Genomic DNA, 24360 nt, shown 5'->3' on the forward strand with positions numbered 1-24360 from the left:
GTGTACAAATAGTGATTAGGCATTTATATAACTTACAAAGAGATCACTCTCATAAATCTAGTACCATCTGATATCATATATAGTTGTTAAAATATTACTGACTATATTCTGTATGCTGTGCTTAACATGACTATTAAGCCTCTCAATCCATTCAGTGAGCACTGCTTAGGTATAGCCATTTCATGTAGAAATCCCACCTGCAAATAAAAGGTGAAAATTACAGTCCATGTGGAGATATTCTGCCCCACTGGGTGGTACAGAGAATTCCCCATTGTGTAAGTGTAAATGTTCTGACCTTGAAGCCTTTGAGCATCTACAATAGGAAAAATAATTTCTTATTAAAATTATAGTCCTCCTTTAAATTTTTGTGTCAAAATTTCTACATTCTCTCCATTTTGTGTTCACTCAAACATTCTTTTTCTTTTTATTCTCTCCAAATTTCTCTCAAGATTTCTTTAGCATAATAAATAGGAATATATGTGATTCTGTGTGTATACATACATGCGTGTGAATGTGCTCATTTGAGGATAAGTGCACACAATTGTATACACATACAGTCTTAAACTTGAACATTGTCTTTGAATTCAACAGAGTATTTCAATACATTTCATTTATTCTGCAAAATATTTATCTGTAATTAGAATTTATTATCTTATATTACCATCAGAAATTAAGAAACCAGTTCAGGGCAATTACATTTTTAACAATAACGTTTCAAAAAAGTTAACCCTTGTGCACCTCTGCAAAGTATACACAAATAAGGTCGTGTAGTATAAATTCTTAATTTTTGTATGGCTCACTTAATTCAGCATGTTATATGTGCTGTACATTGTATGTAATTGTCCTCCAATGAATTAGTTAGAAATTAAACTTTCTAGTAGAGCGTGGCTCAGGGTCACATCTAGAGCACAGGTAGCTGAGTCACCCCTAGAAGTTCTGGGAGAATCTCTTCTAACCAAGAAGAAAACAAATGTTATATATGAATACAGGAATTTAAAAAAGCAATGATCATTTAATAAATCCATTTTCACCATATATTAATGGCTCACTTGCATGTATAAAGGGAATAAATTAAAATGAATTGGTTCAGCAGAGAAGAGCACTAAAGCCACATACAGCATCATGGATGAGCCTTAGGGACGCAATAGAGAGACTGACGGCTGACTACAGACCATGCAAAGACAGTCAGAACTCAGTTCAACTTCCTACCGCATAATCCCACTGGTAATAAATGCATCATATTAAACCATTTGCTTCTAAGATCACTTAGTATGCAGCGACAGACCACTGACAACAATAACAAAAGTGGAAGGAAGGGAAGAAATTTATTGTAATCTGTTGCTTGTTATTGTAGACTTTTGTTTTGATAAAGACAGCATTCATGATTATTCTGGTATTGAAGTTTATTACAAATAATTGCATTAAAGAGGGAGTCCATTGAGTGTTCATTGTAGGTAAGCAGAAGTGGTTGAAAGAACATGTGTGTTTGTTCAACACTTACAACTCTGAGTCACAGAACTGGACAGGAATTCAACCTCTCTGATGAGTCATTGTTTGGTCATATATGTGCATATACGACATATCTATAGATCACACATATAATATATACACTGCATGAGATTGATGTAGTTCTTTCCCTACCTCTCCAGTGGTTACACAATATTTGCAGTAGGAGGAAATGCTTCATTTAAAACAACAGAGGGAATCATATTTTTAGGCAGCAATGGAAGTTTTCAAGTGGAGGCAGGAAGGCAATTCGATAGAAAATATAATTACACCAAGCAATGCTTCACTCCAATCATAAATTTCTTTACACACAGACACACATCTTATATACATTGATAAGTAATCAATCATACACCATAAAAATAGTTTACCTTGTAATGATTGTATGACTTAAAGTTTTGCTTCTTCATACTTAAAAGGTTTGTGTTTGACTCTCAGGACATATTATGTTAAACTAAGTATTGAAGTTTGTGTTTCCACATCAATTAGAATTGGAGATGTGATTTATTGGTCAGTTTTGCCTGTGACTATGGTAAGAAAGTGAACACCAAGCTCAATAAGAATCAGGATCCTAATGGGGGAAGACAACTCAATGACCTGTTATAAAACACACTATATATTGAAATCTACATTTTGAATAAGAGTAGTTATGGTAGTGAGATATGAAGAAATTATGTACAAGATATGTTAAACTGTGATCTTCTATTTTTCTCTTCTTCGAAATTATATAAATGGTTTTGGTTACCAAGTGCAGTATAATTCCATAGGAGTGGTGCATCTCAAAGTGTTTCTTTTAGTGAAACAAAAGAAAAATTACTCAGCATACTATATTTCATTTCAAAAGTAATTGTTCTTAACAAATCCATGCAACTCATGAGGTAAATGGCAATATCCAAATTTTTCATCCAAGGTTGGGGATCAATTTGGGAGAGGAGAAAATGACAAAGAAAAGCTGCTGGAGATCACAGTGTTAAAAAGTTATTAAAGTGATTCACTTAAATTGTTCAGAGAGGTTGAAATAATAGAAACAGAAACTCAAGGAAATAAACAGAGAGTGATTTGTGCTTCCATATCCTGATTGAACAGTCACAATTTAAATTTTTATGGAATGAAATAATATAATAGACTTAGAAGCCAAGTGCGGTTTTCCTACATCATTAACACCACTTACTATTATTCCATCTACAGAACAAAAACTAACTACTTAAAATGATATGTCATTTGAGAAGAAATTATTCTTTAGATATTAATGTTGCCACAGAAGTAAATAAAAACTTCCAAATATTCCTATTCAAGGTTAGAAAAATCTTTGAGGAAAAAAAAAAGACAAAGGGAATAACCACCTAAACAATAGACAAAGTAGAAAGCTTCATAAAATGGTGACTTAATCTGTATAGAGAAGTTGAAATCTACAAATGAAATTCCAGGACAGAAACAAAAACAGCAAGTTCAAAATCCATGATCTGATTAAAAAACCATAATTTCTGGCTTTGAGTCTTGGGGCCAACAAAGCAAGTTCACTTTTTCAGACTCAGGGGAATTGTCCCTTTTGTACCTGACATCCCAAAAAATCTTTTGAGAGCTATCGTTATGTTTCTGTTCCTGAGATTGTAGATGAAAGGGTTCAGCATGGGTGTGACCACAGTGTACATCACTGAGGCTGTTGTACTTGACTGTGAGCTGGGAGTACCAGCAGAGCTGAGATATACTCCTAGCATTGTACCATAAAATAAGGAGACAACTGAAAGGTGAGATGCACAGGTGGAAAATGCTTTATACTTCCCCTGAGCTGATGGGATTGCCCGAATGGAGGACATGATCTTAGAGTAAGAGTAAAGGATCCCAGTCGAGGGACCACTGGCCAGTAGCACATTTACAAAATACATCATTGTGTCATTCAAAAAGGTGTCAAGACAGGCAAGTGGGACTACCTATTTGCAGTCACAGAAAAAAGGGGGATTTCTAAGTCTGTACGCAAAGAAAGTAGCAATACCACTAAGCACTGTAGCAAGGAATCCAATGAACTTATGATCCAGGACACCAGAACCAGCAGTCCACAGATCCAGGGATTCAAGATGACTGTGTAGTACAGGGGGTGACAGATGGCCACAAACCAGTCATAGGCCATCACGGTCAGGCGGAAGTCATCCAACCCTGCAAAGAGTATGAGAAAATACATCTGTGTGATGCAGCCTGCATAAGTGATGGCTTTGCTTTGTGTCTGGATAGTTACCAGCATCTTTGAGATGGTGGTGGAGGTGAAACAGATGTAAGCCATAAACAGGTTGGAGAGGAAGAAGTACATGGGCATGGGGAGGTGGGAGTCTGAGCTGATAGCCAGGATGATGAACAGGCTTCCCAACACTGTGATCAGGTACATGGAGAGGTTTGTACAGGTATAAACATCTCCCAAAGAGGAGGGGCTGCAGTTCTGGTTTCTCTGATAATCTCAGGAGAAGAAATTAAGACACTCTTGTAAGGTTCCCTGGATCCATGAGGTGGTGCTGACTTTCAAGAAGTTGAAAGAGAACAGGAGTAATTTTCATATAAGCCAGTATTACTCACACAGCTTTGATGCTACGATTTATACACTGCAATCAAGAAATACATTTCTTATTTTGGGACGAATCTGTTCTGTTTTAGAAGTTTTTTGTGTCATCTCAGAGTAGGAATTTTTGTTCCAACCTGTTCTTTCCCCAAGATATCAGGCGTACTACAGTTTTAATGAGAAATATATCATGTACTTTGGGAATACAAGTTGAGTGCTGAATGTGTTTTCCACACTGTCCAGGCTATGAGTAGAAGATGCTGAAGAACACAAGTCCCTACCAGTAAATGGTGGCAGAGAATATGAAACTGAAAAAAAAAAACAGTGTTCATGCTGCCTCTCACATACTGAACCCAATAAGCAGAGATGGAGATTGAATCTTTATGGGTGCTTTATTCAGATGGCCAGCAATTTGAGAAGACAGCGGTTCATACCCTAATGGACCATCTTACATTTTCTTTCCACACTAGCCCTTTTATAACAGAGAAAAAAGTGTAGTGAGAGGTTTCGAAATTCAGGGAAAATTAGGTTAAAAACCTGCAGTATTCTAGCCCTGGGCAGTTAGCTGTCCCTGAGCAGAAAGGCAGGTGTTTCTCCCTGGAACACAATGGCTCAGATGTTTTCAGCTGTGCTGCCAGAGGCCCGCTGTCTCTTCAGGGGATGGTGGACCTTATCTGCAGTTCCCAAAACAATAGCTTTAACATATGCATTACCTACTAGGCTTATTAACTATTTAGTGTAAACTTAAATTTTCCAACTCTTGAGTCCCCTGTGAAATATAGAAACAAATAAAAGAAATACATTTAACAGTGCAGTTAGTGACAAATTCTATACAGAAAATGAAAGCAGATCTAAAGAAGAAAGTGACAAGGTCATTCTATTTCTCATGGGTTTTTAGGCAAGACCTGACAACGAGGTGATATTTGAGCACAAGACTCAAGGGAGAAAAGGAGGGAGATCAGGCTTCTGTGGGCAAGTGTGTGCCAGGCAGAGGGAATGGCCAGAAACAAGGCCTTAGGGAGGAGCTGCAGGGGTTTAGTGATTTGTTCAAAGTTAATATCAGAGGATTGATGGGCCTTGATGATATCTTTTCCAGGTTGCTTCTAGTCAGTTTACCTCAACCATAAATTATTTTGCTCCCAGCAATACCTGAAGAGATACCACTAAACACCTACAATTCACAGACACACACATAATGCACCCTGATTATTATCCCTCCACAAATGTCAATGTTACATGACAAAACCTACTTACAGCAGACTTCCAGTTTCAAATTCATAGGAGGTCTCCAGGATACTAGTTCAAATGCAGAATGATTCAGCAGGTCCTTCAGGCTCAGAGAAGCTGTGTTTCTTACAAGCTCCCAGGTGGTGTTGACACTGCGGGTCCTGGTCTGTGGACTGCTCTCTGGGAAGAAAGGCTGTGTTGTGGTTCTGTGTTAGACTCAGTTGCAGTCGTTTTAGATTCTGTGATCAAACACTGTCTCTGCATGAGGTTGTGAAGAAAGAGTTTGTTCACTCATTCCAGTGGCTATGATTAAATCTATGTTTCCTTAATATAAGGGTGCTTGAGTAGCATGGAATAATACACTTATGAAAAACAACTTGTACTAGGCAGGAAAACTTCTACAAGATGTCCGCCCTTTATTCCAGTACCTTGGAATAAAATCTGGTTTTCATAGCAAGGGGAGGATGAAGGTAGCAAAGGAAACAGGGCTGCTAATCAGCTGACTTGAAGGTAGAAGATGAGCAGGATCATCCAGGGAGACTAAGGTCAGCTCAGTGCTTTCCTAGATGCAGAGAGGGAGACCAGGAAAAAATAGCCAGCCAGAAAACTGCCGGCTTTGACAAAGGAGGGACGACCTTGAGCCAAGGAATGCAGATGGTCACAACCCAAACTAGAATTAAGGAGAAGACAGGTTCTCCCATGCGCCTCTAGGAGGGATCCAGCCCTTGAAGACACCTTGAGATTAGCCAGTGAGACTCATGCCAAGCTCTGACATCTAGAACTGTATGCACGTATGTGTACTTATTACAGAAATGAACACGTGGAAGGGTGGGGGGAAATATATACTATTACCGAATGGACCCCCCTTCTCCCGAGTCCCCCTGTTTTAGATTCACCTTGTCTGCCACAAGACAATTATAGCTCTCAATGCCAGATACTGGTGAAAATGAAAGGAATTATTTATTCAAAATTTATACAAAGTTAAGAGAAATGACTTAGTGTCTTCATTGAGACCCCAAAGTTCCTTAGAATACCCACAAATGCACACAGTTCTTCCTTCTCCCTCTGCCCAGTTCAGGGTAATGTATCTTAGGGAAAAAAATAGAAGTCCTTGACTCAGGTAGCCCTTTGGTTCCCAGCAACCCACACTTTCCTGGCCAGCCTCCTGCGGTCCCCAGCACCATCAGCTGTGTCACCACCGCAATCTCCAGATTATCCAAAATCAAGTGACACCTTCTCATGGCCCACCAGCAAGAGTCCTTTCACCCCTTTCCTTCCGGTAGTGTCTCTCCTGCATTCTTTCAAACTGTTATGAGAGAGACTGTGCATCACTGCTATATCTTGCTTGCTGGCTTCCTAAACTGAGTGGCAAAGGGAGACCCAAAGTCCTGTGGTTTCTCTTGTCATGGCTGTTACACCTGGATTTAAATCCCAGTGCCAATCTTCCTCTGCAGCCCCATTTCCAACTCTTCCCACATTAGTTTACACCCGCCAGCATTCCCATATTTTTCCATTTTTTTCTGGGCTGCCATAGTAAGTCCGGGCAGGTGTGTCCCTGTGGCCTGGAGCCAATAATCTCCAAGCTCTTATACAGTAACAGAGAGGGGATAGGGGAGGGGAGTTGCCTCCCAGTTACATCCTGGGTGGAAGTCACTCCCATCTTGCTGGCTCAAACCATGGCTATAGCTATTTAATATATCCATGAAACCAGTCAAAAGTTATAGATATGTTAAATGACCCTTCTAGAGGTTATTTGCAAAACAACTCTCAATGGCTCTGCTCCATGAATCTCATCCCCCAGTTCAGACTTGTGGGTGTGGGGATACCCCACATTTTTAATATTTCCTGGACACCTGAGTTCTGGACAGACTTAAGAGTAATGATTTAATCATTACAAATCCTTCTTTGGGGGGACCCCTTGGCNCAAAGTTAAGAGAAATGACTTAGTGTCTTCATTGAGACCCCAAAGTTCCTTAGAATACCCACAAATGCACACAGTTCTTCCTTCTCCCTCTGCCCAGTTCAGGGTAATGTATCTTAGGGAAAAAAATAGAAGTCCTTGACTCAGGTAGCCCTTTGGTTCCCAGCAACCCACACTTTCCTGGCCAGCATCCTGAGGTCCCCAGCACCATCAGCTGTGTCACCACCGCAATCTCCAGATTATCCAAAATCAAGTGACACCTTCTCATGGCCCACCAGCAGGAGTCATTTCACCCCTTTTCTTCCCAGCAAGGTCTCTCCTGCTCCCTAAGCCACGTGGCAAAAAGAATAACTCCAAAGCCATGTGGTCCTGACTCTCGCCAAAGCCATGAGGTCTCAACCTCGAATGGTTGCCATGCCTGGGTTTAAATTCCAGGGCCAATTATCGTCTATAGTTCCATTTCTGACTCCTCCCACAATCAGCTACTTCCAGCAGCACTCCAGTAGTTTTCCAGCTTTTCTGGGCTTCCATAGTAAGTCTGAGGAGGCATAGGTCCTTGGCTTGGAGCCAGTCATCTCCAAGCTCTCACACAGGTGCTATAACCAGGGGGAGTTGCCTCCCAGTTATGTCATGGGTGGAAGTCACTCCCATCTCCCTGGCTCAAAGCATGCCCACAGCTATTTAACATATCCATGAAACCAGTTTAAAGTTATAGATATGTTAAATGGCCATGCCAGAGGTTAGTTGTAAAACTGTTGCTATGCAAAACAACTCTCAATGGTCCTGCTCCATGTGTCCCATCCCCCAGTTTAGACTTGTGGGGACAAGGACATCTTATATATATTTTCAATATTTCCTGGACACCCTGAGTTCTGGACCCCATTACAAATTCCTATTTGGGGTTCCCTCAGCTGCACCTTGTACCATGTTCACTGTGAATAACTGGTGTGGGAGCACTTGCCAGCATCTCGGCAGTCTAATAGACTCAGTCCTTCAGTGACATGTGATGGAGGGACTGAGCTTAAGCAACTCTATTCATTAGCTTCCCTGGGTAGGCATTTTACTTTGAAAATCCACAGTGAATAGAACAGAAATTTCAAAATATTTGGAGATTTCCACCCAGTTAGCAGGGACAGTGAATCTTCATGGTATGAATTGTGTTTTCAACTAGAATTCCTTGGTGTAATCAAGATTTAAGGTACAGTGTGTGACCTTAATTTTTTCATCACTGAATTGTCAAAAACTATTTTTACACCCTACAGTATATACACTTTGGCTAAAAGTCAGTCAGTCCTCAATTTATATTTCCAAGAACACGACAGAATCTCTCATTCAATGTGTAGAAAAATGACCACTACAGGGAAGGGCTGAGTGTAGGATAGGAATGTCAGCTAACTGTTTTAATACAAAGTTAAAAGGGCACAAACCCCAAAATATATGCAGCCTCACCAACAATGAAGTAAACTGTCACAGGTGGGCACAAGTAACCAGGTTCTTGGTGATGGGAACAAAGAATTGAACCAAACACACAGAGTTTATAGCAGAGAACATGGGAGCAGGCCAACTCCAAGCAGAGATTCACCTATGGGGCTGAAGTAATTCTATTCTTGTAGGGTGGATATTTTCTGGCTACCTTTGGTGGGCTTTTATTGTGAATGTACAAGTAGTTGTATTACTTTAAAGCTACTTTGCATGTGGTTTCCAATAATTTTCCTTGATTGACCACTGGAGAAGGGGTCACACATGCTACTGAATAGACGCCCTCTTCTCCTAGGGTCCTGCTGTACTAGGTTCACCTTACCCACTGCCAGGAAATTATAGCTCTCCATGAGAGAGATTACTGAAAGGAAAGGAATTATTTATTCAAAAGTTATACAGACTTAAGAGTAATAACTTAATGTCCCAAAGTCCCTTAAAACATCCACAAATACACATCGTCCTTCTTTTCCCCCTTTGTCTGGTCTGGGGTACCATATCTCAGGAAAAGAAATAGAGGCCTGTGGCTCAGGTAGCTCCCAGTTCTTCCCAGTAATCGTACTCAGCTGGTAGGCCTCCCTTGCTTCCCAGAATTATCAGCTGTGTTACTGGGATCTCCAAATCTTAATCCAAAACCACATTGCACCTTTTCATGGCCCACCAGCAAGAGTTCTTTCACCCCTTTCCTTCTGGTAGTGTCTCTCCTGCATTCTTTCAAACTGTTATGAGAGAGACTGTGCATCGCTGCTATATCTTGCTTGCTGGCTTCCTAAACTGAGTGGCAAAGGGAGACCCAAAGTCCTGTGGTTTCTCTCGTCATGGCTATTACACCTGGATTTAAATCCCAGTGCCAATCTTCCTCTGCAGCCCCATTTCCAACTCTTCCCACATTGGTTTACACCTGCCAGCATTCCCATATTTTTCCATTTTTTTCTGGGCTGCCATAGTAAGTCAGGCAGGTGTGTCCCTGTGGCCTGGAGCCAATAATCTCCAAGCTCTTACACAGTAACAGAGAGGGGATAGGGGAGGGGAGTTGCCTCCCAGTTACATCCTGGGTGGAAGTCACTCCCATCTTGCTGGCTCAAACCATGGCTATAGCTATTTAATATATCCATGAAACCAGTCAAAAGTTATAGATATGTTAAATGACCCTTCTAGAGGTTATTTGCAAAACAACTCTCAATGGCTCTGCTCCATGAATCTCGTCCCCCAGTTCAGATTTGTGGGTGTGGGGATACCCCACATTTTTAATATTTCCTGGACACCTGAGTTCTGGACAGACTTAAGAGTAATGATTTAATCATTACAAATCCTTCTTTGGGGGGACCCATTGGCTGCATCCTCTTACAAAATTATTTAATGTTTCCTTTTAGACTTAGTAAATATTTTTTCATGTGAATACTCAGCGTGAGAGAAGATACTGCAATGTATGTCTCACCATTTGCAGCAGCAAGATGCTGTCTACCTCCACTGGTCTGGACTTTTGATGAATACAAAATATACTCAAATAAGCCTGTCTAAGATATTACAAACACTTACAAACACTCACTTCACTGCACTGTTCTTCACACCTGAAGCTCCATTTCCTCCCCAAACATCAAAATTTCCCGATGTGTTCTCATTTGCCTGCAACCATTTCTCCTGCATCTCACTCATTGTGCAGCATCATCCCACTAAATTACCAGTCCCATTACCTAATTGTCAGTTATGTCCCTGGAGTGCAGATTCAAACAGATGCATCCTTATTAATATATTAAGTAAATTAAGTATGAATTAATTACTTAACCAAGAATACAAATAGAGATATCTGGTCTTGGGGCTAGGCTGATTAGGGTCCTAGAGACTCAGTAAAAGTTTTCAGGTTCCAGCCTCTGTGACCCTTTCCTGATCTACCTACCAGACACTCATACTCCCCTGGATGGGTTTTCTGAAAGGAAGGTCTCTGTGTGTCAGTCAAATTTGCTCCATGGATGGTGGATGATGCAGACTGAAGCTCTGTCCTACCCACACAAGACAGCAGGGAGGAGTGAAGTGTCAGTTCCTGGGCCAATGTTGGAATCAACAGCAACTACCATGTTCTGTCCACCAACATAGTACAAGCTGAGGCACAGCGTGGGGGAGATATGTAGAGCTCTCTGCATATCTGCCCATCAGGCACATTTCCCTTGTGTTATCCCTACATCTAAGTGCCTGATTTCCCTCTGAGCCTCTGATAGAAACAGAAGGAAAGTTTTTCCTAATGATTCTCTGATCTCAAAAGACCGTATTAGAAGCCAAGTAAATTTAGATTTTATGACTCCTTGTCTTGGATTTCACCTGCTTCCCAGAGGTCTTACCACCTTCACCTTATCCCATCCCTCAGTCAATATTTTCTGCAAAGTCTGAGACTAAGAATACCTTCAGGACCAGTTGCTTTGATCCTTAAAGCACTGATTTGTGGTGGGACCACAGCAATTGATGTCTGCAGAGCATTGCTATCCCCTCTTCAATAAGGGGATAGCTCTGTTCCTTTGATATGCAGTCCTGGGCACCACATTCTTTTCCTTCCTGACACATTTGTCGAAATGATTAGAGATTTTGTACTTTTTTCACAAATTAAAAACTGTCATTTAGTGCATTATTATAAAATATTTGTTAATTATGAGAGATGTGTTTTGATTGTTTTATGCCATATAATCCGAATACCTTACAGATAGTGTCTGATTTAATTTTTTGAAAAGTCCATTCTAGAAGGTGTTACTATTATGAACTCCATTTCTCTTTGCAGAAATGGGGCTTGAAGGGGTTTAGTGATTAGCTAAAATTAATGAATAAGTAAGTGGTGGGCCTTGATGGGAATCTGTCAGGTTGTTTGCAGTTTTCAAACTGTGGGTCAGTGGTTCTCTACCTGAGATGATTTTGACCCTAGAGATATTTGGCAACATCCAGAGGGAGGCTGCTCAGCACCTAGGATATCCAACAGAAATAATTATCCCACCCCTACTTTCAACATGAGAAGTTGAGAAAGCTTTGTCTAAATCACCACACCTCTAATTTAATGTGCATAGCAGTTCTTTGAATCAAATGAGTGTTTAGGTAGTTTTAGGTCTTTAGAACCAAAAATTATTTGCATGTAATTTTGAATGGATGATGTGCATTCACTCATTCCAGAAACAGTTATAAATTCATTATTCAGTTATTGAATATGAAGATTCATGAACAACATCATATGATGTATTTAATTTTTTATTGTTGTTCAAGTCCAGTTGTCTTCACTTTTACCCCACCATGCCACCCCACTCGACCCATCCCCACCCCCACCCTATAACCTACCCCCTTTGGCTTTGTGCGTGTGTCCTTTACACTTCTGAAGAATACCTAATTTGTCTTATTTACATAAAAGCCCTTGTGTGACACCATGGATATTATTATTGAAAAAAAATTTGTAGTAAGCAAAATAAGAGCCTCCACAGATATCTACATCTGAATCCCCAGAAACTTCTAATATGTTTTTTTCTTTTTTAAGTATATCTTACTGGTTATTCTACTAAAATTTTCCCAATTTTTTTCTTCTCTTTATCCCCCCTCCATCATGTAGTCCCCTCTCTCAAGCATTTCTCCCTTAGTTCATGTCCATGGGTTGTACATATAAGTTCTTTGACTTCTCTGCTTCTTATACTATTCTAAACCTCCCCCTGTCTGTTTTATGCCTAGTAATCATGCTTCTTATTTCCTGTAACTTCCCTTCCCATTCTTCCCCTCCCCCTCCTCACTGAAAATTCTAAAATGGAGTACAAATCTCCATTTCTCTGGTTCTGTTCTTGCTCTAGTTGTTTGCTTAGTTTTTATTTTTGATTTTTAGGTTCAGCTGTAGATAGTTGGGAGTTTGTTGTCATTCCACTGTTCATAATCTTGGCTCCCCTATATCTTAGATAAGTCCTTTTAACATTTAATATAATAAGGGCTTAGTAATGATGAACTCCTTTAACTTGGCCGTATCTGGGAAGCACTTTATCTGCCCTTTGATTCTGAATGATGGCTTTGCTGAATAGAGTAATCTTGGATGTAGGTTCTTGCTTTTTATGACTTGGAATACTTCTTTCTAGCCCCTTCTTTTCTACAAGGTGTCTTTTGAGAAATCAGTGGCCAAGATGGATGTGTAAGTAGACACACTATGCCGCCTCACACAACCAAGGGAAGGACAACAACAAATTTGAAAATGAAGAACAACCATTACTGACAGAAGATCTAACTGTATGAAGGTCTAACAAACAAGGAGTTGAAGAAAAAACATTCCTACAGACCAGTAGAAGGGACGAGGGCAGGCAGCCAGGAAGAGAGGACTCACAGCAAGGCAGTGGCTGGTGGATAAGGCAATGGCACATTTGAATGCAGACCAACTGGAGGAGTAACTAGGGACCAAGACAGACTGCACAACCCAGAGTTACAACACAGGGAAATAAAGCTGCAAACCTCTGATTGAGAACACCTGTGTGGGTTGAGGCGGCAGTGGGAGAAGTCCCCAGCCTCACAGGACAGTTCTCTTGAGAGACCAACAGGGTCCTGGAACTTACACAAACCCACACACCCAGGAATAACCACCAGAAGGGCCCAATTTGACTGTGGGTAATGGAGGGAGTGATTGAAATCCAGCAGAGCTGAGCAAGCAGCATTGTTCTCTCTTGAGCCGCTCCACAGCATACAATGTCACGACACAGAAATTTGGGTTGGCCACCCCATGAACACCTAAGGCTCTTTTTCTTTCTATGTAACAGGCATATCTGGCAAAACAAAATATGTCCTAAATGAAAGAACAGATCAAAGCTCCAGAAAAAGTACAACTATGCAACAAAGAGCTAGCCAACTCATCAGATGAAGAGTTCAAAACACTGCTCACAGAATTGGTTGAATATGGTAAAAAAAAAAAAGAAAGAAAGAAAAATGAAGGCTATGCTAAGTGAAGTAAAAGAAAATGTACAGGGAACTGATAGTGTTGGGAAAAAAACTGGCACTCACAGCAGTGGAGTGGACCAGAAGGAAGAAAGAAACAACCAAACAGAAAAGAATAAAGACACAAAAGTTTTTAAAAAATGAGTAGAGGCTTAGGAACCTCCAGGACATCTTTAAACGTACCAACCTCAGAATTATTTGAATACCAGGAGGAGGAGAAGAAGAGAAACAAGTGGAACAGTTATTTCAACAAATAATAAAGGAGAGCTCCTCCAATCTGGCAAAGGAAATAGACTTCCAGTAAGTCCAGGAAGCTCAGAGAGTCCCAAAGAAGTTGGACCCAAGGAGGAACACACCAAGGCACATCATCATTACATTATCCAAGATTAAAATGAAGGACAGAATCCTAGAAGCAGTAAGAGATAAGTAGACAGTCACCTACGAAGGAGTTCCCATCCAACTGTCAGCTGATTTCTCAAATAAGACTTTACAGGCAAGAAGGGGCTGGAAAGAAGTATTCCAAGGCATAAAAGGCAAGGAACTACGTGCAAGATTTCTCTATCCAGCACAGCTTTTATTTAGAATGGAAGGGCAGATAAAGTGCTTCTCAGATAAGGCCAAGTTGAAGGAGTTCATCACCACAAAGCCCTTATTATATAAAATGCTAAAGAGACTTATCTAAGATAAAGAAGATAAAAAACATGTAAAGTGACAGCAAACTCACAAGCATTAACAACCACACCCAAAACAAAAACAAAACAAAACTAAGCAAACAACTAGAAGAGGAACAGAAACACAGAAATCGAGATCACATGGTGGGTTAGCAACAGGGGAGTGGGGGAAGGATAGAGGGGGAAAAGGTGTGGAGAACAAGTATCATAGATCGTAGGTAGACAACAAACAGGGGGAGGGAAAGAATAGTATAGAAAATGTAGGAGCTAAAGAACTTATAAGTATGACACATGGACATGAACTAAAGAAGGGGATTATGGGCGTGAGAGGGTATGCAGGGTGGAGAGGAGTGAAGAGGGAAATATGACAACTGTAATAGCATAATCAATAAAACATATTTTTTAAAAAGGAAACATCTTAAAAAAATTTAAAAACACTAAACAAAACAGATATAACCAACCTGAACACTGTCATCAAAATGCTCAAAGAACTCATTAATATTGAAACAACACAAAGGAAATAAAGGTTACACTAAGTTAAATAAAGAAAAAAACATACAAGGAACCAACAGTGAAGGGGAGGAAGCTGAAATTCAACTCAACAATTTACAACATAAGGAAAAAAATAAACATTCAACCAGAACAGCAAGAAGAAACAAGAATTAAAAAAAACTAGGACTGTATAGAAGCCTCTGGGATATCTCCAAATGTACCAATACCCAAATCATGGGATGCAAAAGGAAAAGAGAAAGAGCAAGAAATTGAAAAGTTATTTGAAAAATAATGAAGGAAAGCTTTCCTAATTTGGCAAAAGAAATAGACATACAAGTCCAGGAAGCATAGAGAGTCCCAAACAACTCAGATCCACAGAAAACCACACCAAGACACATCATAATTAAAATGCCAAAGGTTAAAGATAAAGAGAGGATAAAAAATGCAGCAAGATAAAAGCACAGTGTTACAAACAAGGAAGTTCCCATAAGACTGTCACCTGATTTCTCAAAAGCAACCTCATAGGCAAGAAGGGACTGGCAAGAAGTACTCAAAGTCATGAAAGACAAGAACATACATCCAAGATTACTCTATTCATCAAAGCTATCATTTAGAATGGACAGATACAGTACTTCCCAGATAAGGCCAAGTTAAAGGAGTTCATCCCCACCAAGCCCTTATTATATGAAACATTAAATGGACTTATCTAAGAAAAAGGAGATTAAAACTATGACCAGTAAAATGACAACAAACTTACAACTATCAAAAACTGAAATAAAAAAAAACTAAACAAACAACCAGGACAGTAACAGAATCATAGACATGGAAATCATTTGGAGGGTTATCAGCTGAGACTGGCAGAGGGAAAATGGGGGGAAGGGTGCAGGAATTAAGAAGGTTAATTGGTAGGTACAAAATAGACAGGGAGATGTTAAGAATGCTATAGAAAATGGAGAAGCCAATGAACTTATATGCAGGACCCATGGACATGAACTAAGTGAAGGTATTGCTGGAAGTGAGGTACCAGGCAGAGGGGGACTAAAGAAGAAAAATTGGGACAACTGTAATAGCATAATCAATAACATATATTTTAAAGAAAATCTGATGTGTGGTTTAGGATAAGATTCAGAACACAAGTAGCTGAGTGACACTTTAACAGGAGAGGGAGAAATATCACTGGGTAGAGAGTAAAGTGTGTTATATGAATGTAAAAACGGTGGCATTAATTTAAGGCAAATCACTTTTTTGTAAACTAGATGATTAGTCTATATCTATGGTACATGAAACTGATGTAAAGTGGTTCAAGGCAGGTGCACACAAGCCTTATATAATATCATGGATGAGCTACAGGTGCTCAGTGCAGAGACTCACAGCTGAGGCAGACCCAGAAAATTTAGAGCAGAGATCAGAACAACTCCCATCACATAATCCAATTTGAGAAAATAGGCACTATAATAATATAGCATTTAGAACAGGGTATTAGACAGCAGTAGCTAATTGGTACAATAATACAGGCAAACAAAACTGAGGGAAATTATAATAACCCCCCATTTCTTAATTTTGGTATATGTTCTAAAATTTGGAGACAGCATTTGAGATCATTCAATTATTGAAATTTATTTTGAATAAATAAATTAACAAGTGACTCCATTTAGATTCCTTCTAGGTAATGTGGATCGGTTGGAAGGATTTGCATGTTTAGCATAAAACTGGTGACCCTGCACCACAGGCCTGGAAAGTAATTCAAGTCTACTTGTGTGTCACTCTCTGGTCACAGAAATGTAAGTGCATGAGGAGATATGAATGAATTGATATTAACATAATTGATATTGACAAAATAATTGGAAATTCCCACTTATTTCCTGGAGCCATATAAACTTCCTAAGAATAATTATTTCTCAAATGGCACATAGGATCTCAAGAATCACATAGGAGATATTGACATAGTTCACTCATTGTCAATTCCATGATTAGGCCAAAATGCAGAAAAGTGAAGATATTTTTTAGAGCTACAGAGGAATCATATTGAAATACAGCACTAAAATTTTGAAGAACAAACAGAAAAATAATTGAGTAATAAAATTTAAAATACACTAACCATCCTTCACCTCAGTGGAAACCAGCCCTTGCACATAGAACTCATCTTGCATACACCAGGAGTAGTTTACAGCATGAAAAAAAATCATTACTTATTTGATTACCCAGAGTAATCAGATAAGTAATGCTTCTCCACCTCTAAGGTTAATTTTGACTAAGCCTCATATTAGGTCAAACATTGGTTATTTAACAAATTTGTCTTTCCATGTGGACTCTTCCTGGAGATATGTATTTGATAATCAGTGTTTGCCAGGGACAATGGCAGGCACTGTGGACACCAAAATGAGTGAGAGAATAAAAGCACGAGTCCAGCTAAAAGTCAGCAGAATGTGAAAGCCCACATTATCAGGAAGAATAGTTAAGAGAGTAAAGTAGTCACAGACCAAAGTGGAAATTGTATTTCACATTTCCCTGTGAAAATATCATCTGATTGGACTTGGTTAACAACTGTAGTTTATTTCATGTGGGTAATACAATTCATGAATATTCTTTCAGTAACACAAAAGAAAATTCTTGAGATCCTATGTGCCATTTGAGAAATAATTATTCTTAGGAAGTTTATATGGCTCCAGGAAATAAGTGGGAATTTCCAAATATTTTTAATTCAAACTTGGGAAAAAGTTTGAGAGTGAGATAATGGACAAAAGAGAAAAAGTGCATATTAGAGCAGAAAGCATGATAAACTGAAGTACTTCTGTTTTTAGAGAAGCTGAATTCAAATAAGTAGAAATTCTGTAAACAAGTAAAAGAAGCACATTAAACTTTCTGAACCTACTGATGTTCCTCTCCACAGACTAGAGCATGGCCAGCTCTACCTTGTACTTGACTCTGCAGTCTTCAGCAGCAAAATGGGCACTGTCAACCTGCAGAGTGATATGAGCATTGTCCACACAAGCTGCAAAGATCTAAGCCCTCAGGTCTTCGATGGTCTTGAAATGATGTCTCCAGTCTCTGTTCTGGGGTTCCCTCTTCTCCAGGTGTCCCCATATTATTCTCTCCCATCTCTGGTTATCAGCCTCCAAGCTTCTCACCTTCTCCAGGTAGGATGCCAGGCAGCCATTCAGACATTACATAAACTACTCTGGCTCTGGATGCCCTCTATGCCAGAGCCAGACCCCCAGTCATCCCCGCAGCCAGGACCCCCAAATCCCCAGCTGCCCTGTGCATTACCAGGGTAGTGTGACACGAAGATCTGGGAGCTGATCCCCCAGTGCCTGCAAAGACACTGGTTGAACTGCTGACTGGCCTAGCCATTGGCTGGGGGATTAAGGAGCCCAGGGTCTGGTAGTTTGTGACAAAAAACAGAACCAGTTCTAATGCTCATGTTGTTCAGGAAGGAAGGCAAGAGGTAACAGGTTTGAGCCAAAGTCTCAACTCAAAGTATTTTTAAGTTTTGTATTAATTTAGAAACAGAGAAAAAGATGGAGAGAGAAAGAGAGAGAGAGAGAGAGAGAGAGAGAGGAGAGAGAGAGAGGTGGGGTGGCAGAGAGAGAAATACTGACTTGTTGTTCCACATTTTGATGCATTCATCAGTTGCTTCTCATATGTGCCCTGACCAGAGATAGGACCTGGAACCTTGATGCATTGGGATAATGCTCTAACCAACTAAATTGCTTGGCAGGGCCCCGACTAATACATTTCTCAAAAGGACTATAGTAAGTAGAATAAAAACCTCCAAAATGTACACTTACTAATCCCCAGAACTTCGAATATGTTATTTTAATACTAAGGGGTGGATTAAGAAAGAAGATGAAATAATTTTCTTAATCCACTGACCTTTTTTTATTTTTTATTTGTTATTATTTTATTGTTGTTCAATTACAGTTGTCTGCATTTTCCCCCCACGACTCACCTCCACCCCAGCCAAACTCACCTCCCTCTCTTGCTTCCACCTTCCCCCTTGGTTTTGTCCATGTGTCCTTTATAGTAGTTCCTGAAAACCCTTTCCCCCTTCCACCACATTATCTCCTCCTACCTCCCCTCTGGTCATTTTCAGATTGTTCTTAATTTCAATATCTCTGGTCATATTTTCCTTACTTGTTTTTTTGGTGATTAGCTTCCAGTTAAATGTGAGATCACATGGTATTTGTCCATCAGCCTGGCTTATTTCACTTGGCATTATGCTCTTCCATTCCATCCATGTTGTCGTAAATGATAGGAGCTCCTTATTTCTTTCTGCTGGGTAGTATTCCATTGTGTAAGTGTACTGTGGTTATTTTTTCATTTATTTCTTTTTATTTTAGTTGGTGTTCAAGAACAGTTTTCTGGCTTTTCCTTCTATCCTGTACTATAATTTTTTGATCCATTCATTCAATGATGAGCACTTGGCTATCTTAATTGTACTGCTACGAACATTGGAGTGCACAGGTTCTTTTGGATTGGTGTTTCAGGATTATTAGGATATAATCCCAGCAGTGGAATTTCTGGGTCAAAAGGCAATTTTATTTTTAGTTTTCTGAGGAAATTCCATATTGTTTTCCAGAGTGGCTGCACCAGTGTGCATTGCAACCAACAGTGCATTAGGGTTCCTTTTCCTCCACATCCTCTCTGACACTTGTTTGTTGATTTGTTTATGATAGCCATTCTGACGGGTGTGAAGTAGTATTTCATTGTGGTTTTAATTTTCATCTCTCTGATGGCTAGTGATGCTGAGCACTTATCATATGTCTCTGGGCCCTCTATATATCCTCCTTTGAGAAGTTTTGGTCCAAGTCTTTTGCCCACTTTTTAATTAAGTTGTTTGTCTTCCTGGAGTGGCTTGTGTCAGTTCTTTATATATTTTGGAGATCAAACCCTTGTCCAAGGTATTATTGGCAAATATATTTTCCCATACAGTTCATTCTTCTTCATTTTAATGCTGTTTTCTTTAGCCATGAAGAAGCTTTTTAATATCAAAGTGTATTACTAGGCCACTGTAATCAAAACAACCTGGTACTGGCATAAGAACAGACACATGGACCAATGGAACAGAATAGAGAGCCCAGAAATAAACCCAAGTCTCTATAGTCAATTAATATTTGCCAAAGGGAGAAGAGGCATAAAGTGGAGTAAAAATAGCATCTTCAATAAATGGTGTTGGAAGATTTGGACAGCTACATGAAAAAAAATTAAACTCAATCACCAACTTACACCATACACAAAAATAAATTCAAGGTGGATAAAAGACTCAAATATAAGTTGTGACACCATAAAAGTCCTAGAGGAAAACATAGCCAGGAAAATCTCAGATATTTCATGCAGCAACATTTTCACTGATATGTCCTATAAACCAAGGGATATAAAGCAAAGAATAAACAAATGGGACCTCACCAAATTAAAAACACATTTGTTTTTTTAAAAAAATATGATATTAGGATAGCTTTATTCACTTTAAACATTTTATTGAATTTGTTGGGGTAACATTGGTTAATAAAATTGTGTAAGTATCAGGTGTGATTTTGTTATATGTCATCTGTGTATTGTATTGTGTGTTCACCACCCAAAGGCAAGTCTCCTTACTTCACCATTTAACCCCCCTTTACCCTCTTTAACCTCCCACAGACCCTTTTCCTCTGTTAAGCACCAAAGCGTTACTTGTGTCTGTGAGTTTTCTGTTTTTTGGTTACTCTTCACCATCTTCACCCAGGCCCCCAAATCCCCTCCCCCATAATTGCTTTCAGTCTGCTCTTTGTAACTGTGAGGCTGTTTCTATTTGGTTTGTGAGCTTGTTCTCTTCATTAAATTCCAGATATGAGTGAAATCATATGGAGCTTTTCTTTTCTGACTTATTTCTCTTATCCTGATGCTCTACAGGTCCATCCTAGAAGCAAGTAAATAAAGGTAAGATTTCCTTCTTTTTTATGGCTTTAAGTTTTAAATTCACCAATAAAGAATGAAGCTTTGAAACTGTATTCATCCTGCCCTAAGACCTGAATAAATGCAGAACCCAGAGTAATGTTCTCTCTCTTCCTCTCTCTCTCCCTCTCTCTCCCTCTCCCTTCCTTTCTTTCTTTCACTCCCCTGCCTTCTCTCTCCATGACCTCATTAGTGGACCTCGGGAACAACTGTACCCTCCAGTCTCTGAGTGATAAACTTGCTTTTACCAGGTTTTCTTAGAGTTTTGGCTGAGCAGTGTTATGCGATCATAATATGAACTGCAAGGCCTGGTCCAGCCACAGCATTGGCTCATGTCAGTGTCACAAGAATTCAGGGACCAGGTGAGTTACCCAGGCATTTTAGGAATACCTCTGTAATCAACAGGCTGAGAAATAAATGGAACAATATTTAAAATCTACATTATTAGGAAGAGTACTAAAGATAGTGACATAAAAATGGGGGGAAAGGCAAACAACCATAATTGAACAACAATAAAATAATTTAAAAGCAAAGAAAAATGACAGACAAATTAAAAATGGTTTTATATTTTCCTGTATAATCAAATTAAATAAATGTCCTAAGATGCCAAATGTTGTTTTGCCCAAGTGAGTAATAGAATTCTGATTATTCTTTCAGGAAAAAGGAGAGTTTTCTTCGCATGATATTTGTCATTTGAGAATATATTTTAGAGAAATTCACGTTTTTCTATGAAAGATATGGAATTTTCCAAATATTTTTTATTTAATGTTGAGAAACACTTTCATAATACATAAAAATTGTCAAGGGCTGACAGTGACCAGAGGGGAGAGGAAAGGGAATTTCAGGGGAAAAGGGTGAAGAGTTGGCAGGAACAAATACAAAGGACACAGGGACAATAACAAGAGGGGTGAAAACAGGAGAAAGGGCTCGGGGGTTGGGCTGGGGTGGGAGGAAAAGGCAGAAAACTGTACTTGAACAACAACTAAAACTAAAAATTTTTAAAAACTTGTCAAAGGGAAAACTGTCCACACATTGTAGCAGAAGCTTGTAAAGCGAGTTATTTAAAATTATAGAGAGCATGAACGAATACAAGAAAATGGAACCACCAAAAAATAAAGAGAAAGAGCCAGTCTATTCCATGGGATCAAACACTCACAGTTTCTGGTTTGAGTTGTTGAGCCACCCACACAAGGTCACATTTTCAGCCCGAGCACAATTGTCCTCTTTGTACTTGCCATCCCCAAAACTCTTTTCAGAGCCCTCTTTATGTCTCTGTTCCTGAGACTGTAGATGAAGGGGTTCAGCATAGGTGTGACCACAGTGTACATCACTGAGGTGACTGCACTTGACTGTGAACTGTGGATACTGGCAGAGCTGAGGTACACGCCTAGGCCCGTACCATAAAATAAGGAGACAACTGAGAGATGAGATGCACAGGTGGAAAATGCTTTGTACTTCCCCTGAACTGATGAAATTGCACACACGGAGGACACTATCTTAGAGTAAGAGTAAAGGATACCAGCCAAGGGACCACCAGCCAACAGCCCGGTGGCCAAATACATCACCATGTCATTAAGAAAGGTGTCAGAACAGGCAAGTTTTATCATCTGCTTAATTTCACAAATAAAGTGGGGGATTTCCAAGTCTTCTCTGAAGGATAGTCTCAACAACATTAAACTATGTAACAGGGAATTCAGGGAACTTATAATCCATGACAGCAAAAGCAGCAGTCCACAGAATTGAGAGTTCATGATAACCATGTACTGCAGAGGGTGACAGATGGCCGCATACCGGTCATAGGCCATCACAGTTAGAAGAAAAATGTCCCATCCTCCAAACAGTGAGACAAAATACATCTGGGTGATGCAGCCTGTATAAGTGATGGCTTTGTTCTGAGTCTGAATGTTCACTAGCATCTTTGGGATGGTTGTGGAAGTGAAACCAATATCTACCAAAGACAGGTTGGAGAGGAATAAGTACATGGGCATGTGGAGGTGGGAGTCTGAGGTGACGGCCAGGATGATGAGCAGGTTTCCCAACACAGTGATCAGGTACATGCAGAGGAGTAGCCCAAATAGGAGGGGCTGCATTTCTGGTGTCTCTGATAGTCCCAGGAGAAGAAATTCTGAAATTCGGGTATCATTGCCTTGTACCATGGAGTGGTAGTCACTTCTAGGGAAAAAATTACATAAATGGGCATAACTAACAAACTTGAGATGCTACAATTACAATGCTATGTGGGAAAAAGCATGCAGAAAGAGAGTTGATGTGGGATTTATTTGTGGAGAGTTCAGGGAGACCTAAGAACCAGATTTCATTAGAACAGGGACCTCAAAGGAGAGAGAGCAGAAGACACTAATTTATTTGCAAAGAGTTTGCCCTGCAGGGAAAGAGCCAGGGCAAAGACCCATTGGTGACAATTGTTCCAGACATTCAAGACTAAAAATTGAGTTACATGGTGAGGTGAATGAGCAAGAGGAGAGCAATGAGAGATGATCAGAGAATGAGGGGAACAAGGTGACGTTCCTGCTGCTACTGAAACTTCAAGTCACAGGGAATCTCTTCTCCATAGTTTTTCCTTGCACTTTATTAATTTTGATTCCATGTAATATTGTGGATGTAAATAATTCCCCCTTCTTATATTCATGTGTTTGTTAACATCCTACATCTCAATTTTAAGGGTCACATTCTGGAGTATATTTTCTCATGTACCACTGCTCCAGTACCTCCGAAGCTCTCAGACTCACCTGGATGAGGCTCTGAGAAGGTGTCTGTCCGTGTGCAAGTCTGAACTGGTTCGTGGATGGCAGATGATGGAGACTGAAGCTCTGTCACCACACAAGAGAGCAAGAAGGAGTGAAGCATTGGTCCCCAACCTGACTTGTGTCTCCAAAAGCAACAATCCTGTTCTGGCCAGTCCAAGGTCATACATGCAAGCAGAGGCAATATTTTCAGCAGCCTGTATCGGCTCATTAGATACTCTCTTCATTGTTACTCCCACTTCTGAGTACATCATGTCCCTTAGGACACTGATGCGGACAGAGGGAAATTTTCTTGCCAAGTCTGTGTCCCTGTAGTCAATATTAGAATCAGGGGAATCCAGCTTTCATTATTGCTTTTGCATGAACTCATCTGCCTTCCAGAGGTCTTACCTCCTTGCACCTCATCCCAATCTTGTGTCATTGTTTTCTCCAAATCTAAGACTGAGGACCCTGCCCTGACTAGGTCTCATGGACTCCTAGAGTACTGACAGGTGGTGAGCAGCAGCTCCTCCTATCTCTGGAAATTGCTGTTCCTCTCTTGAACAAGTAGGACTGGTGTGTTTCTTTGCTATAAAACCACAGTACTCTGATCCTTGGCCACATGAAGCTTTTGACAAGTCAGTTGGCAGGTTCATGCTTGTAACACAAATTAGGACCAGGCATTTAGTGCTTCATGTAAAAATATCTGTGAAAAGGTACAGGGAATAAGAAGCATAAATGTTAGATGCAAAATAGACACGGGGGGTTAAGAATAGTATGGGAAATGAGAAGGCAAAGAATCTATATGTACCACCTATGGACATGAACTAAGTAAGGTGGGGGAGATGCTGGTGGGAAGGGGCTACATGGCAGAGGGGAATAAAGGAGAGAAAGAATGGGACAACTGTAATAGCATAG

At 39.9% G+C, this 24360-nt stretch overlaps 2 protein-coding genes across 2 annotated transcripts; both read right to left on the reverse strand.

Annotated features, from left to right (window-relative positions):
• Positions 1-3023: 3023 nt before the first annotated feature.
• Positions 3024-3886, reverse strand: LOC118982154 (olfactory receptor 7A10-like). Its single transcript, XM_037039099.1, has 2 exons — positions 3532-3886; positions 3024-3247 (listed from the first exon to the last, which is right to left on the reverse strand). Exons 1-2 carry the CDS (start codon positions 3884-3886, stop codon positions 3024-3026), a joined length of 579 nt encoding a protein of 192 aa, XP_036894994.1.
• Positions 3887-21894: 18008 nt separating this feature from the next.
• LOC118982155 (olfactory receptor 7A17-like) lies at positions 21895-22758 on the reverse strand. Its single transcript, XM_037039100.1, has 2 exons — positions 22404-22758; positions 21895-22118 (listed from the first exon to the last, which is right to left on the reverse strand). Exons 1-2 carry the CDS (start codon positions 22756-22758, stop codon positions 21895-21897), a joined length of 579 nt encoding a protein of 192 aa, XP_036894995.1.
• Positions 22759-24360: the final 1602 nt, after the last annotated feature.

This window comes from Sturnira hondurensis, unplaced genomic scaffold, assembly GCF_014824575.4.
Source record: "Sturnira hondurensis isolate 20B ecotype Veracruz unplaced genomic scaffold, ASM1482457v3 Scaffold0025050, whole genome shotgun sequence".
Classification (NCBI taxonomy): Eukaryota; Metazoa; Chordata; class Mammalia; order Chiroptera; family Phyllostomidae; genus Sturnira; species Sturnira hondurensis.